The sequence below is a fragment of the Dendropsophus ebraccatus genome, chromosome 10 (genome assembly GCF_027789765.1).
Source record: "Dendropsophus ebraccatus isolate aDenEbr1 chromosome 10, aDenEbr1.pat, whole genome shotgun sequence".
Classification (NCBI taxonomy): Eukaryota; Metazoa; Chordata; class Amphibia; order Anura; family Hylidae; genus Dendropsophus; species Dendropsophus ebraccatus.
The window spans coordinates 77881990-77899384 of NC_091463.1; the positions used below are offsets into that span (position 1 = coordinate 77881990).

Sequence of the window (17395 nt, forward strand, 5' to 3'; positions counted from 1 at the left end):
CTGACAGTATACAGTGACTCTTATAGGCACCATACAGTGGATAGGGGTCTGTGATGTGTGTGCTGACAGTATACAGTGACTCTTATAGGCACCATACAGTGGATAGGGGTCTGTGATGTGTGTGCTGACAGTATACAGTGACTCTTATAGACACCATATAGTAATTAAGGGTTTGTGATGTGTGTGCTGACAGTATACTGTGACTTTTATAGGCACAATACAGTAGATAGGGGTCTGTGATGTGTGTGCTGACAGTATACAGTGACTCTTATAGACACCATATTGTAATTAGGGGTCTGTGATGTGTGTGCTGACAGTATACAGTGACTCTTATAGGCACCATACAGTGGATAGGGGTCTGTAATGTGTGTGCTGACAGTATACAGTGACTCTTATAGGCACCATACAGTGGATAGGGGTCGGTGATGTGTGTGCTGACAGTATACAGTGACTCTTATAGGCACCATACAGTGGATAGGGGTCTGTGATGTGTGTGCTGACAGTATACAGTGACTCTTATAGGCACCATACAGTGGATAGGGGTCGGTGATGTGTGTGCTGACAGTATACAGTGACTCTTATAGGCACCATACAGTGGATAGGGGTCTGTGATGTGTGTGCTGACAGTATACAGTGACTCTTATAGACACCATTTAGTAATTAGGGGTCTGTGATGTGTGTGCTGTCAGTATACAGTGACTCTTATAGGCTATACAGTAGATAGTCTTGACTGGGAATTCATCATTCTCTGCACCAGCACAGAGTGGCAAAATTGCAGTTTTGTTTGCACAAGTCTCATTTCTTTGCAGAAAAATTTGTGCAAACTCACACTTTGTCCGAAAAGTGTCTGCACGTGCATAGGGAATGATAAATTCTTCCCCATAAACTTGCAGAGTTATAATCGTCACATTAATGCAGGTTGGGGAACCTTCGGCCCTCCATCATGATGGGAATTGTAGTTTTGCAACAGCTTGAAGGCCGAAGGTTCCCCATCCCTGCAATAATGGAAGGGTTAATGATGTTGTGATGTAGTTCAGCAACATGTCTGTGCATGGATTGAGTTGTTTGCTGTGAGCAGCCTGTTTACCTGAGAAGGGCAGCATTAGCGTTTAGAGATGAGCGAACCTGGAGCATGCTCGAGTCGATCCAAACCTGAACTTTCGGCATTTGATTAGCGGTGGCTGCTGAACTTGGATAAAGCCCTACGGCTATGTGGAAAACATGGATATAGTCATTGGCTGTATCCATGTTTTCCAGATAACCTTGGGCTCCATTCCCACGTTCCGTGATCCTGACGTGGAATGCATGTACCGGAGTCCCCCGCGCCCGGACAGCATCTGTAATTAGATGCTGGGAGCGGGGGAGACTGTATTCGTAAGCGCTTATGAATACAGTCTCCCCCGCTCCCAGCATCTAACTACAGATGCTGTCCGGGCGCGGGGGGACTCCGGTACATGCATTCCACGTCCGTGATCCGTCAGGATCACAGAACGTGGGAATGCAGCCTAAGAGCTTTATCCAAGTTCAGCAGCCACTGCTAATCAAATACCGAACCCGGTTCGCTCATCTCTATTAGCGTTGCTTTGATTGTTGTTTGATCTTGATGTCCCATATTTACTGCACTACATTGCCTATAACCAGGAATTGCAATGCATTGATTAGAATATCCATACGCCATCCATATAAGATTGAGCAGCTGTCTGGAATAAATGCATTGTTAGCTGTAGATTACACCACAGGATGGCCATGCTCTGGTGATCCATTAGTGTAACTTGCAATAAAACAATAAAAACCTACATTAAACACAATCTACACCCTTTAAAGTGTGCTTAAATAGTCCCATCACTTCTGGCATTTTAGAAGTTGGAATTACAGATGAGTGAAGTTACAGTAATAACAAAGCAAAGCACTTCCTTATCTCTGCAATCTGCTCATCAGTCGGCTGCCTTATAACTCATTGCCGCTCCTTCCCGGGTGCTGGGAAAAGCTGGATCTAGTCCTGGCAAACTGTAAGAAGTTTCCCAAGACTGGATCCCGCTTTTCCCAGCACCTGGAGCAGAGCGGCAGTCAGTTAAATGGAAGCAGGTTGATGAGCAGTTTTCAGATATAAGGAAGCACTTCGCTTTCAGGGTGCGTTCACACGTACAGGATTTGATGCAGTGTTTAGTTATTTAGTTACATTAATATTTGCAGCAACAAATCTGCGCCATCAAATGTGCTGCGGATCCTGTACGTGTGAACGCACCCTTACTGTAAGTTCGCTCATCTCTAGTTGTAATCGGTGGGAGTCTGACTGCGGAGACTTCTACTGCAAGGAAAGCTGAGCAGAATCAAATGAAGACAGCACTCAGGGAGCGCGTGTCCTTATGTCCATTCTATAGCCCAGTGGGGTCTCAGAAGCCGGACCCCAACCAATCACAACTCCTGAAATGTCTTTATGACATGTGAGAAGTTACGTGAACATTTATGTACACTTTAATCCAAGTCACACCTCTCTCTGTTGGACAAGAGGCTTAAGCATGTAAAATACCAAGTCTTGTAGATCGGTTTTTGGCGCACTTGCAGTAGTAAATCTGCCTCATTGCCTTTTGGGTATGTACTTATAACTTCTCACACTTCTCTGTCTAAAATAATACAGTGCTTGAAGTCCACCAGTTTGCCCAGGAAGCTGGGGTGGCTGAAGCCTGGCTAACAGCCCAGGAACCCATAGTGAAGAGTCCAGAGCTGGGTAACAGCGTGGATGAGGTGGAGCAACTCATTCGAAGACATGAGGCCTTCCGTAAAACAGCAGCAGCTTGGGAAGAGAGATTCAGCTCTCTCAGGCGACTTACTACAGTAAGGACTACATGAAAGTGGAGTGAGACGGGTAAGCATGCATGATAAAATATTGTAACACATTTTGCATTTTTTTGTTTTGCAAGCTGGAGAAGATGAAAGCAGAGCAGAGCAAGCAACCAGCAACCCCACTCCTCGGTCGCAGGGTTTTCCCTGACACAACTGACTTTTCAACACGACCATCGCCTCTTGTACATCAGACAATTCATGACAAGTCAGACTCAAAACCAGAGCAAAAGGATACCCTTTCCATCCCTAATGGGATTCAGATGGATAGCCATCGAACCAGAGCAGAGAAGTCAGAGGCCAGAGTGGGTTACGTGCGGCAGGAGATGAAACCCGAAAGACTGCAACCAAAGATCGACCATGTAGAGGCCAAGGTAACAGAGAAACCACCTCCTGCTCAGGAAGGATCCAGGGCAGAGCGTGCAGAAAAAGCTGCACAGGGTATGGCCAGCTTAGCTGTGGAGAAAGCAGAGGGTAAATCAAGTCGGCATGGAGAGCGGCGGAGAGATCGACATGATCGCAGGCTAGAACGTCAGGAGTCCAGTGAGCAGGAGGTTCCTAAACCGGAGCAGCTAGAGGAGAAGAGAAGGCGAGATAGACATGACAAGAGGCTGGAAAGACAGGGATCCAGTGAGCAAGAGACCCCAAAACATGACCTTCCTGAAAGAAGGAGAGAGAGGCACGAGAGGAGGGCAGAGAAACAAGAGTCCAGCGAGCAAGAAACACCAAGGAACGAACCCGACAGGCAAGCAGGGTAAGAACTCGAGTTCTGTATAGTTGATCTTTTTGAGCAATATCCAAATGCTACAAGGTGTACCTTCTAACGTGTAGGCTTACTAGTTTGCCTATACCTAGCTCAACTTTCTCTACCTTAAAGGGGAACTATCAGCAGGTTAGATGAATCTTATCTGCTGATATGTCCCTATTGCACAGGAGATGGTGAGGAGGAAGATATGTCTCTTACCTTACGCCTTGGTGCAGTTCTGGTGCAGTTAGCCGCATGCTCCATGGACCTTGTAGTACATGGCTAACTGCATCGGCACAGCGCAGTGAAGGAAGGTAAGAGACATACCTTCTTCCTCTGCGTCTCCTGTGCAATTGGGACATATCAGCAGGTGAGATTTGTCCACCCTGTTGATAGTTCTTAGTCTCACCTTCTTTTTTTTTTTTTTTTAATTCTTTATTTATCAACATTTTCAGAAATTTTATATAAAACAAAAGTTCTGGTAACCGTGCATGGAAAATAGAACAACGGGCAGTGCAGATTGCAAAACCCGAAACACCATTGTCAGTTAAAGTAGTGTAACAATAAAACAAGTGACAGATCTTCAAAACAAGAACTATAGGCTTCCATCTATCTTCGCCTCAGTTTACATAGCTTAGTATCCTAACAACATAATGTCCGAAGCCAGAACCAGTGAAGAAAAAGGGAGGCAAGGAGGACAGAAAAGAATCGAGACAAGGTAGAGGAACAGGGGAGGGGGGACACAAAAAAGGGGGGGGGGGGGGGGAGAAAAAAAAAAAAAAAAAGGGGGGGGGGGGGGGAAGCAGGGAGGACAGACGGATCCGGCCCGCCCCACGCCGGATGACCCTACAAAGCGAGCAGTCTTTTATAGTCATCTGTGCCCTCAAAGACCGTCCAAGCAGTCCATGGGGCCAGAGAGCGCCTAGATGTGTCTCGCAGGGACACCGTCAGCTCCTCCATACGCTGGATCTCAGCCACCTTCCGAATCCAGTGGCCAACGGAAGGGGGAGACGTGGATTTCCAATGTGCCGGTATACAGGCCCTAGCCGCATTTACCAAGAATCTGAGCAGGGACTTCTTATATGTTTTAATCGGGATTTCAGACAAGTGCAGGAGGTAAAAAGTTGGGTCATTAGGCGCCTGCAACCCCAACTTGTTGGTAATAATGTCATGGATGCTCTCCCAGAAGGGCCGCAACACCGGGCAGGACCAGAACACATGTAACAGGGTGCCCTCCCCCTCGCCACACCGCCAGCAGGCAGAAGGAGAATCTGGAAAGATTTTGTTCAGTGTAGACGGCACGTAGTACCACCTAGCCAGGAGCTTAAAACCCGCCTCCTGGAATTTGCTGGCAATGGAAGATTTGTGGGTGAAGTGGTAGATCCTGTCCAGTTGCTGGTCCGTCAGGGAGAGACCCAAATCCCCCTCCCACTTCTCAACATAGGGGGGCCGATACCCCTCCGGGGGTTCGGTTATCATGGAATAGAAAAGGGACAGAGAGTGGCGCAATGGTTGGGCGCCTGAGCAGGCGTTTTCGAACGCTGTAAGCGTGCGGGCAAAACCCGCTGGTTCTGGTAAGGCCCTCAGGAAATGTGACAATTGTCGTACTCTCCAGTCTCCCAAAGGGACCGGTTCCCCAATGTCCAAGAGTTCCCGCGGGGAGAGCCACTGACCATGTTGGAGAAAGTCACGTGCCCTATGCTTCCCGGCCTGGAGCCACAATTTAAAGGGGCCTGCCGAACCCCCAGGGGCGAATTGTGGGTTTCCCAATATGGGGAAAAGAGGAGAAGGTCGGGGTGAAATGTCATCTTTTGGGAAGATAGTCTGACACCTAACCAGCGTCGGGCCTATGGTGGGGTGTCCCTTCAATTCTCCCAGATGCGATGGGTGAATCCAGGGGAGGGACGTCAGGGGAACAGTTGAGAAAGTTTGTTCTAGCCGCACCCACTGTTTAGAGGCCGTGTGGCAGTGCCAGTCCAGCACCCTTTGCAGAATAGAAGCCTCATAGTAACTTCTAATATCTGGTAGGCCTATGCCGCCCCTAGTTTTCCTAACATAAAGGAGTGCCCGTGAGATCCTAGCCGCCCCCCCCGCCCATATGAATCTGGTTAAGTCCCTGGAGAGTAGGCCAAAGAAGCGGTTAGGGATTGTGATCGGCAGGGTCTGGATCAGGTAGAGAATCCTGGGCAGAACATTCATCTTATAGATGGTACATCTGCCAAACCACGTATATAGGCCTCCGGACCATCTCCTCAGGTCCGCCTGTATAGTATTATGGAGTTTCAAAAAATTACGAGGATACAGCTCCGCTAGGTCTCTGGTGATCCAGACCCCCAAATACTTAATTGCACTGGAGGACCAGCGGAATGGGAAGGAGCCCGCAAGAGCAGACTGCAGCTCCACTGGCAACGAAACATTAAGGGCCTCTGACTTCTGAAGGTTTATCTTTAGATTCGCCAGCCGTGAGAAGGTGTTCAGCTCCGCCATGAGATTCGGGAGGGTCACACGGGGGGAAGAGATAAAAAAAAGCATATCGTCTGCATACGCCGCTAGTTTGACCGGGTTGGCTCCGAAGGACAGGCCCTTGATGTCTGGGTTTGCTCTAATCTTCCTCAGGAGGGGTTCCAAAGAAAGCACAAAGATCAATGGGGACAACGGGCAGCCTTGGCGCGTGCCGTTCGTAATGGGAAAAGGGGATGAGAGGACCCCATTGACCTTTGCCGCCGCTGCCGGCAAAGAGTAGAGCGAGGAGATCCATGACATCATAGCCGGGCCTAGCCCAATATGTTTTAGGGTCGCAAAAAGAAATGGCCAGCCAACCCGGTCAAACGCTTTCTCCGCGTCAGTCGAGAGCAGACACAGGGGAGTTTTAGTGGATTGGGCCAAGTGAATTGCATTTATGACTTTGGTGGTGTTGTCTCTGGCCTCCCGGGCTTGAATAAAGCCGACTTGGTCATCATGGATTATGTCCGGAAGCTCAACAGTCAGACGGGAGGCCAGAACTTTAGAAAAAAGCTTTAAGTCAACATTTAACAACGAAATAGGCCGGTAACTTGGGCAGGCAGAGGGGTCTTTCCCCTCCTTGTGAATCACTGTGATATGGGCGAATGACATATCCGATGGCAGAGCCGAACCCTCCGTGACTGAGTTAAGGGCCAGCGCCAAGGGCTTTAAGAGGAGGTCTGCGTATTTTTTATAATAAGAGGCCGGCAGTCCATCCGGGCCTGGGGCCTTAGAAGGTTGCATCGTCTCCAGTGCTGCCACCAGCTCCTCCTAGTCTCACCTTCTTAATCTGATGTCTGATGAAGGGGTGGTAGGCCCCCAAAACGCATGACATCATGGCAATAAAGAAGGAGATTAAGCTTAAGGAAGCCTGGCAGCATCTTCTTTACAACAGGTGGTTTGAAGTCTGGATTTTAAACAGGGTTTTTGTGCCATTACTAGATTTACATTTGTTCTACAAAAACTGTGATCACCTTCTTAATCTTGTTAGTTCTGGGCTTCCCAGCGATCCCAAAGACTGAGGTATTTTTGGCTTTTCTAGTGGCCACCCACTGTGCAGCAAGCTGTAACAGGGCTGTATTCAAGTGAATAGGGACTGGTGCACAGTGGGTGGCCAGGAGCAATGCTGTTCTGGTCAAAACTAGAGCTACACAGCGTGTTTGTTTTTAAAGTGTTTATCCAGGATTAAAGGGGTTATCCAGTGCTACAAAAACATGGCCACTTTCCCCCCCTCTCTTGTCTCCGGAAGTAAATGAAGCTTAATTGCAAACCGCACCTGAATTGGAGACAAGAGTGGGGGGAAAGTGTCCATGTTTTTGTAGTGCTGGATAATCCCTTTAAGGTCCCCATACAGCTTAGACTTGCAGATTTGGCCACTGGTAGGAAGTGTATGGGGCTCTCTAGAACAGACCAATGATGGCGGTAGTGATAGGGTTTTGGTGTGGTCGTGATGGAAAATCATGGCCGACCCCTTTGTTCAGAATGATAAGCTGCAGTAGGAGCGCTCTTGCAGTGGCTTACCACTCCCCTCCCTATAGAGAAAACAGGCTGTGCCAAACGCTCGTGTGTGTGAGGAGGGCACACTTGTCCATTATCAGTGTCTGAATTCTCAGTGTAAAGGGTGGTGTCCAGGATTTTAAAAGTCGAAATAAATCATCAATCATTCGGCCAACAGATATCTCTACTGGATTCACCATACATTGTGGGAAGGGATAAGCAGTGTTTCTATGGGAAGGGATAAGCCGCTACCAGACTGCTTTGGTGGTGGCTTATCGCTCCCAGAACAAAAGGGCCAGGAGGCAGAAATCCATCCTTTTGTACTCTGACATCATCTGTTGTCTTATACTATGTACTTTACTATAAAGTGTGTGTGCACCTTAATAACATTGGTTGAATTGATAGCCAAGTCGTTGGATCAGTACTTATACACAGTAGTGACCAAGTTGACTGTCTTACACAAGGTATAAAATCTGTCATTCTGATGGATATGATGTTAGTCATCGCTTGTTGTTAAAGAGGATGTACCACCAGGTACATCCTCTTTAAGCTAAAACCACGGATCGAACGCCGCCGTCACGGGGAAGCCGGTGCCGTGGTCCGTTTTTTGGCCGTTCTATGCACCAGCACCGGCTGGTGCTCAAGCACTGGAGGTAGGCCGGGCCACGCCCAGTGGGAGGGAATTCCCTCCCCTGTATGACGCGGCTCCGTTAGAATGAATGGAGCCGCGTCATACAGGGGAGGGAATTCTCTCCCATTGGGGCCGACCCGGCCGGCAGCGGACTGCGGCACCGGCTTCCCTGTGACGTCGCCGTTCGATCCGTGGGTTCAGCTTAAAGATGATGTACCTGGTGGTACATCCTCTTTAAGCTGCATATGGGTGGTCGGATTTTCTGCCCAGTCTGATAGTTGGGCCTTTTAGAGATCATGTAGAATAGAAATAAAAGAATACATACATCAGATCTTCTGTTGACTGTTCCGGTTTAAGAAGTAATATGCCAATATACTGGAAAGTGACAATGATTATTGGTCTTATCCTCTCTCCTTCTAGAAAGGCGACACTTGCAGACATTGTTGAACAGCTGCAGGAAAAAGAAGCATCACAAAATAACCCTTCAGTAAGTATTACCGAGTGATATAAAGCAATATCTGTATACTAGAGTGTCCGGGCTTAGCCTGGTATACCAGCACAGTGCCGGCCATGTCTGGTATAGTAGAGTCTCTTCAAGAGGGTTGATAGGTAGCAAGTGCTTAGTAGTTTCTGTTCCCCATCCCCAGAGTAAAGATTCTCCTGCACGGTTACCCAATGGTATAGAAAAGCTCCCAGAAAGGACAACAAGACCTGATCGGCCAAGAGCAAGAGACAGGCCGAAGCCCAGGAGAAGACCCAGGCCTAAGGATCCAAATCAGCCTCCGGGTGAAGCACGGAGATCCCGCTCAGCCCCCGCACAGAGCACTGCCCCACCTCCTCCTCCTCCCACACATACAGTACAACAGGAAGGATACCTCTTCAGGAAACATGAGTTGGATGGTCCCAGTAAAAAGGCCTCAAACAGGTGAGTGTATACTATGGTGGCATGTATGATGGTCTCTCAAGAAAGTCTGTAAATAGTGACTACTAACATTTGCATCTCTCTGTTTCCCACAGGTCCTGGGTAAACCTGTACTGTGTGCTAAACAAAGGGGACTTGGGGGTCTATAAGGATGCAAAGAGTCAGAGTTCAGGGGCTACACATGGGGGGGAACCCTTGCTTAATCTACATGGAGCCACCTGCGAGGTGGCGAACGAGTACAAGAAAAAGAAGTTTGTCTTCAAGCTCAGGTTAGTCTTCCCCCACCATACATTTGTCTTGAGGTATGTTGCTGATCGGATGTATAATACAAAGGTCTTCTCTTACAGGTCGACAGATGGGAGAGAATTTCTCTTTCAAGCAAAAGATGAGGTGAGCCACTTACTCTCTAACACAGCATATACTAAAAATCTTGTTTCTTTAATTAAAATATACCCTAAACCTAGCGTCCACTGTCTGCTATGATGCTATATAGTACAGTTATAGACGCATTAGGGTTCCTTAAGGGGTATGTTCCTTATACTACATGTACCCCGATAGAAGCCGATCACACAGGTTCTCACTGATGTAAAGCCAGAGGAATCACATTATCATTGCAAAACTCTATGGCTTCCTTTTTTTGTTTTTTTTGAGGGCTCTATAGTCCATTAGTTTTCCAACAGGCAAACACACCAAAAATAGGGGACAATGTTTTCAGACATTCCCTTTAAGAGGTCTCTGTGAACACCATTAAACTGGAAAAAAATAGTATAGACGTAGTATAAGGCCTCTTATGGTACCTTTACACGGTGCGATAATTCGCCCGATCGCATGATTAACGATTTTGAATGAACGATTTTTTTTATAACGATCAGCGTTTAGACGGAACGATACATTGTACGGAAAATTCGCTATGCGATTGTTTAAGCCTATCTCACACATAGGGGAAATCGTTGAAAGAATGTTTACACTGAACAATCTGCGAATTTTTTGCGAACCATCTACGATGATTTGTGAACATGTTGAAAGATCAAAATGGAACGATTTTTTGCTCATCGTTTGATCGTTCGCTGCGTTTACACGTACGATTATCTTTGAATTTGACCGTTATCGTGCAAAAACGAACGATCAATCGTCCCGTGTAAAAGGACCATTACTCCTGAAAGGCTGCACTGCACTTTTTTTTTTTTTTTTTTTTAGAAGAGATTGATAACAAGAGTACCCAGTATTAAAGGGATTGCACAACCTTATAAAATAGAGAACCATCAGAATAGGCCATCAATATTGAATCAGCTGAATTTAAGGGGTACTCTGGATTGGGGTCATTTTTATTGTACAGCTCGCACTGCCCCGTTCTCCTATTCGGCTGCTGCTTCCTGGTCTGAGCTGTAGCTTGCGACGTGACGTCTCATGGCAGCTCAGACATTTAGCGGCCGAGGCGGGACTCCGCTACGACCGCTAATTGGCTGAGCTGCCTTTAGAAGCAGCTCAGACCAGGAACCGGCAGCCGAATGGGAGAATGGGGTGGCGCGATCTGGGACCTGGCACTGGAACCGGGGAGGTAAGTGACTGGTGCCTTCTATATCCACCCCCTTCCCGGTTGTACAATAAAAATTACCCCAGCCAGAGTACCCCTTTAAGAGGCCCAGGTGCTTGGCTGAGTGCTTTGGCTTCTTCAATGTCTACATGTTCTCCATACCTGCACTGAAATATTGTACAATGACTAGAGATGAGGAAACCTTGAGCACTCCCGGATTCGTCCGAACTCAAACGCTCACCTATTGATTACTAGTGAATGCAACTCTAAGGCTGCTTAGAAAACATGGATAAAGCCATAAGCTGTATCCACATTTTCCAGGATTCTCTAGGGCTGTATCCAACTTCTTCCACCACCGGTAATCAAATGCCGAGCATTTGAGTTTGGACGTACCTGAGCTTGCTCGAGGTTCGCTCATCTCTAATAATGACACCTTGAAGATCCTTGGTAGCTCAAACTGGAGCCTTTTTCCCCCTCATGTTTTACAGGAGGAGATGAAAAACTGGATTACGGCTATAACTACGTGTGTCTCTGAACATAGCGAAATAGCCAAATGGAGCCAGACCCTCCTTACTACCTCCTCCACAGACGAAGGCAACATAAAGAGAGAGTCTGATCGCAGATCCAGTGCCGGGGGCCGCAAGAAGTGAACCATTGGGGTCCTGTAAACCCCTCCTTTTCTACTTCTTCCTCCTTCGGGTTGAGCCAGGAGCTGAACACACACCTGCAGCGATAACCCTTCCAGACCTTATTTCTACAGGTGGTCTGACAAAGCCTTCTGAAATGTTTTGGAACTGAATCTTGATGTCTATGCATTTCCTGAACATAGTTTTCCTACCCAAAAAAACTTGAGTGTTACAATTTTATCCTGAAACTTCCATTTTACAACATTCCCTCTTGGTTCCTCTGGGGCCCTGTGGGTATAATGTATCTAGCTCTCTTAGAGTCTGGTGAACATGCATATATATATATGACCCAAACTCTTACCGTGTAGCAGTCAGCCTACGCCTCTAGTATAACAAATATGGTGGAAAGCTAGTCATTCACGACCAGTGACCACATGTGGTCTAGTGAAGGGAGAAGAACCTGAGAACATTGGGTAGAACAAGTCTAAATTCCTTTTTTTCCCTCTGAAAACAGGATGGTCGGAAACTGTAGAAGAGCACAGACATTAAGGGTGTAGGAGAGGACATAGGTTCTGGTTTTGTATCGACAGTCGTACAGAGAACTCTTCACAGTGCAATATCGGAGGGGCTGCTATACTCTTCTGTGGTTCTAGGGGAGAGACCTGAAGCAGTGTAATGTGTATAAGTTGCCATTTTCTGTGACAAAAATCAATATTTATTGGCAGATCTATATGATAAGAAGCCTATGTCTATATGTTCAGCCTCACATGACCATGCCCATCAGGTCTTCCACCATACAGCACAACTCGTACTCTGTGAAGGTGTTACAGATCAATGCAGAACCAGATGCCGGATGGGAAATATTCTTTAATAGTTTTACTTTACATTCATATATTTTACACCTCACCTGGTTATATTGCAGCACACCGAGCTATGAATTGTTTTTATGGAAGACTATTTTATCAGGAAGGTCAGCTCAGCCAGCATTCCTTAAAGGGTTTTACAAGAGTAGAAAAACATAGTTGCTTTCTTCCAGAAATAGCGCCACTCTTGTCTTCAGTTTGTGTGTTGTATTGCAGTTGAAGAGAGTTGTGTTGTAATACCACATACAGCCTGAGAACTGGTGTGGCACAGTTTTTGAAAGAAATCAGATATGTTATTCTAATCCCGGTTAATCCCTTTAAAAGGATTATCCACTGGACAATATCCCATGGATAAATTAAGCTTGCAAGAACACTAAGCAACTGCAATATGTGGAGAAATCCAGCAGCAAGTGTTCACTTTCCCTGCAGCGCCACCACAGGAGAGATGAAGCATTACATATTGAGTAATTTGGCCGTCTATGCAATGTATAGACATGTCTGGTCCTCCAGAAAGGGAGACACTCTCTGTAGACACATATGGGGGGAGAACTGAACAATGCTTATACCTGGCAAAAAAAAAACAAAAAAAAACTTTTTTGGGAGCAAAAAACAAAACAAAAAAAACAAACCCTGAAAAAGTAAAAAATAAAAATAAAAAAATAAATTAGGCTGTAACAAAATGTGCAAAAATGGGCATGTAAACCTTGATAAATATTCCCTAATATACTCAGTCTTAGATATTTGGGTCCTGATAGGGTTCCCATCATTTCTTTGAAAACGTTTTATCCACACGAGACAGCCCCTTTAAGGATTTCTTGGGTTGGGTTAGTTTCATTTTATAGCAACAATAATATACTGTGAATGTAAAGTCTATAGAGAGCAGAGCCCGCACTACAGGTGTATCAAGGCTATCTGATGGATAGGTATGGAGACTTATGAATGAGACCTAGCGCTGTGGTGCAACCGGAGAAAAGGAGACTGTATATGGCAAAAGCAGGTAGAAAAAATCCAATGCACTCACCAGCAGTTGCGGTCTTCAGAAGTTTATTCAACACAGATCACCATCGGGAGAGGGGAAGGTGGAACAGGTGCGGGAGCATAGGCAAACAACAGTTTCACGCTGCAGCGCTTTGTCAAGTTTGATCTACCTGCTTTTGCAATATACTGTGAATACAGCCTTACTTCAGACTTGTCCTTTATAGACTACATGATCGGTGATCTTTACCAAGTCATAGGCTTTAGTTTTGATTCATCCTTCACCAAACCTGCTATACTTCACATTTGTTGACACAAGAAGAGCACATAGGAGCTTAATGGTACCAAGTTACCATAGGAAATTTATGACCAAGTTCTGATCAATGAACTAGGTCAGTTCAGGTGAAAGAGGAGACAGCCATTACAAGCAAGAAAGTTCTATTCATAAGAAATTCTATATGTATAGTGTTGGTTTGGGCATATCAAGAAGTCAGGCCATTGTAGGGGAAGCTCTTGACAACAGGTCATTATTAGAGATGAGCGCCACTGGAGCATGCTTGATCATTCTGATTACTGGTGGCTAAAAAAGTTGGATGCAGCCCTAGGAAGTCCGTCAAAACATGGATACAGCCACAGGCTCCCTAGGGCTGCATCCAACTTCTTCACCCACCAGTATTCAAATGCCGAATGATCGGACTCATCTTTAGTCATTATATACTTGTTACCTAACATAGCACAGGCTCAAATATTGATCATTTCATGACAATGTTACAAAAGCCCTTCAATTGTCAGAGCCAGTTTTACAAAAAATACAGTGTACCCCTGGTCCAGATGGTTCATACCCATAGTGTCAATCCACAGGCATCGCTAGCTGCTGAATTGCTATTATAACCCACTAGAGGTTTTGGTCATCCCAGCCTTAAGTGTTGACCATGTAGCCACTGCCTTATTCTTAGGATAACTAACCTACCGCTAGCTTGGATATACTACCAGGGCTGTTTTTTTGTATTGTATTAAAATCGGGGTCCCTCCTGTGGTTCTATGTACTGCACTTATTAAAATTTGACGTATCCCCTAATATACAGACATGGGTACACCAGAAAAGAAGTGCTGGTAGAGCATCAGTAGTAGGAAGGGGGGGGGGGGGGGGGGGGGCCACCAATGACAGGCTAGGTAGTTACCTGAACTCATCTGGTCGATATCCAGCAAGCTCAGAGTTTAAAAAAGTTATTCAGTAAAGAGCCCTATGATAGGAAACACAATTTTCTACCAGGGCTTCCCTTTGACTATCCTCGCACCACGGCAGCCTTGTAGGTTAATAAAGCACGTATCTGCTTCCATACTGCCGCAGAATAGTGCATGGCACAGTTACTGCTGTAATCACTCCCAAACCTTTGATACAAGTTTTATTTTTTTAGGAGGTACCCCGCATTACTGAGCAACTGCGACCCTCACTAGTCTGTTCCTTACGCTGGGGCACCTTTCTGACGTGGCTTTTAGCCAGCATGTCCATATTAATAGCAAACTCTTGCAACTAGAAAAACCATAGAATAAATCACATGCGGCCATATTGGCCCAGGAGCAAAGCATGTTGGTCTTTTTTGATGGTTATTTAGCCATTTTTGTGTTTCCTGCAAAGAGCTTTGAAAGAGAGAGATAGATTTAAGGGGTGTTCACACGGCTTAGATCCTGTGCCGATTTCCACATCCAAAATCGGGGTGTTTGCCATTGACTTTAATGGGAATGTCTATACAACACAAAAGTTTCTGCTTCTAATTTGCCGTGTGAACAATCCCTTAAATCTTCTGATTAGCAACAGAAACCACAACATAAAAAGGTCTGTTGCCAAGAGCTACACACATACATATCTCAGCCATTAGGACCATGGAGTGTGCAAGGATTCTCGGAGACTGCATGCCATAGGTTATAATGCATGAGTAGGTAATGTCCTCTCCCATCGGATTCTGTTCCTGCCGGAGTAAATGGTTTTCTAGGATGGATTTATTAAAGAGTAAAATAAAATAAAAAAAATTTAAATTTTATTTAAAAGAATATTCAGCTATTACAAAAGACATTGGTATGTAAACATGTATTTTCCCATGGGGTTCAGTGCAACAGGTTAAATAAAAAGTAAGTTTCCAGAGTTTTCCATGTATTGTCTGGATTTGTAGTTTTAAAGAGGAATAAAGGAGGGAAGGCATTAAACACGTCTCTGGAATTTCTTCTGTTGTCCAATTGTAGATTGCTGAAATGTATGGAGATAATAAATTTATATACACACACATATATATACACACACGTATATATTTTTTTCTCTCCAAATATTTGGCCAGTATGGAGACCAACGTTAGCTATTGCTTGGTATGATACTTGGCACTCTAATGACCAGTCACTATTACAGATCAAAGTGCTGTCTCCTCTTTCTTCTCCAGTAGATGATCATTCTCTACATGTTGGGTTACTGTCTCATATCCATGTTTCCTTGATGTACGCCTGAAAGAGCTGCGGGCATGACGAATGGATCGTAACCCAGACCATACAGCTCTGACTTCCTTCAGAAGATCTTGCTTAATGCTTTCGCTGACAAAGATGTTGATGAAAGGGTCCAGGGCACTGCTAAGACTGGTCAAAGCAAAGGTGATTCGATAAGCTGGACGGACATTTAGCTCTATACTGCAGGTGCATATGTCCTGTTCACTAACGTAGGAGCGGATGAAGAGTACAATGTGGTACGGGAGGTAGCAGATGACGAAGATGCCCGTCATTGTCATTAGGAGCCCGATGATCTTTCGTTTCTGTTCTTTTTCCAAGCTGTGACTCCGGTGAACAACCCGAACGACAGAGCAGTAGGAGACCACTAGAAGTATCAAGGGGACGAGGAAGACAACAAAGATACGGAAATAATTGACTCGAGCCATCCACTGTTCCATTGGGTATTTTTCATAGCAAAGCTTGACATTGAGACTGGAGTTAAAGAGCTCATCCCGACCAAGGAACACAGAATGAGTCCCTAAGATAATCAGCCACACCACGATACATATTATCATGGCACCTCTCATAGTCCGCAATGCCCTGGCCCGAAATGGGAATACAGTTGCTACAAACCGATCAACCGCAATACAGCTGAGGAACACTATGGTCGTGTACAGATTGGCATTGAAGAAGAATCCAACAATTTTGCAACTGAGAGCCCCAAAAAGCCAGTCATCTTTGGCTGTGTAGGCAATCCACACCGGAAGTGTGAAGATATACAGAAGGTCGGAGGCACAGAGATTGGCTAGATATACTCCAAGGACATTACCCCTCTTCACATGTTGGTAGATGACACCTATGGCGGCCAAGTTGCCGAGCAGTCCAAAGATAAAAACCAGTCCATAGATGATAGGGAAGAGTGTGGCCTCATATGGAGCAGAATAGTCACAGCTTATTTCACATGCCATGGAAGAACCGTTCTGAATCCCTCAGATGCAACCTGTAAAAGGGAAAAAAAATTCAGTAAATAAAACTGCTTAATAAAGTCATTAAAAATTACTGCAACAAGAAAGCATGTTGGCCGATGCTCAGGATTGGGCAGATGCTGAGATCATTTTAAGAGGGGGTGATTTATTGGGCACTAATGGTGACCATGTTGCCCCGGATCATAGAATAGAAAAATCTGCACATTGCAAACTTAATACTATTATTCTCACACTTAGAGTTGACCGAATCTCGAGCAAACAACGGCTGTCCAAACTAGAGGGTGTGGCATTTTAATACCGGTTAGATCCACCCAACTTCTTATTCAAATGCGGCACACAATGGTTAAGACAGACCCGAGCGTGCTCAAGATTCACTCCTTTTTACTCACACTGTATTTTACATCTTCGTACCTAGTACCAGTTTAGCATGACACACACAATACCAGATGCAATGAGGCATTGATAGAAACCATCGAAACACTAGAGGGCAGTATAACACTAGTGTCGTTCTGCAAAAAAGTTTTGTACAGTTTCTTACCACTAACCAATGAATTCTTGCTGACAAATATGAAGTAGAATGCTGAAATGCGCCAGATGCCATCTTATGTATATAATGAACGCATTTCAATATGAAGACACCAATAAAGGTGAACTGTTTTTTTTTTTATGGGGAAGTCAGATTACTTGCCTCGCACAAATAGGGATGTGGTGAAATCCGCAGACAAGGCAGAACATTCAGTGATACATTACAACATCTGCAATGTTATTGTCAACTATGTTCCTTATTTCTGTGCTTTTTTC

The 17395-nt window shown here is 45.4% G+C and overlaps 2 protein-coding genes across 6 annotated transcripts in view; one reads left to right on the forward strand and one right to left on the reverse strand.

Annotated features, from left to right (window-relative positions):
• Positions 1-12724, forward strand: part of SPTBN4 (spectrin beta, non-erythrocytic 4) — a 103260-nt gene extending 90536 nt beyond the window's left edge. For all 4 annotated transcript variants that reach the window (XM_069943487.1, XM_069943489.1, XM_069943488.1 and 1 more), the window contains 7 exons: positions 2639-2835; positions 2922-3595; positions 8637-8703; positions 8864-9141; positions 9234-9407; positions 9486-9528; positions 11161-12724. In XM_069943487.1, coding sequence (XP_069799588.1) covers positions 2639-2835; positions 2922-3595; positions 8637-8703; positions 8864-9141; positions 9234-9407; positions 9486-9528; positions 11161-11322 — 1595 coding nt within the window. In that variant the 3' untranslated portion in view covers positions 11323-12724. The remainder of the gene's footprint in view (positions 1-2638; positions 2836-2921; positions 3596-8636; positions 8704-8863; positions 9142-9233; positions 9408-9485; positions 9529-11160) is intronic.
• Positions 12725-15199: 2475 nt separating this feature from the next.
• LOC138766134 (G-protein coupled receptor 4-like) overlaps positions 15200-17395 on the reverse strand; it is a 44753-nt gene continuing 42557 nt past the window's right edge. For both annotated transcript variants that reach the window (XM_069943495.1, XM_069943496.1), the window contains exon 2: positions 15200-16608. In XM_069943495.1, the coding sequence (XP_069799596.1) occupies positions 15539-16576 (1038 nt within the window). In that variant the 5' untranslated portion in view covers positions 16577-16608 and the 3' untranslated portion in view covers positions 15200-15538. The remainder of the gene's footprint in view (positions 16609-17395) is intronic.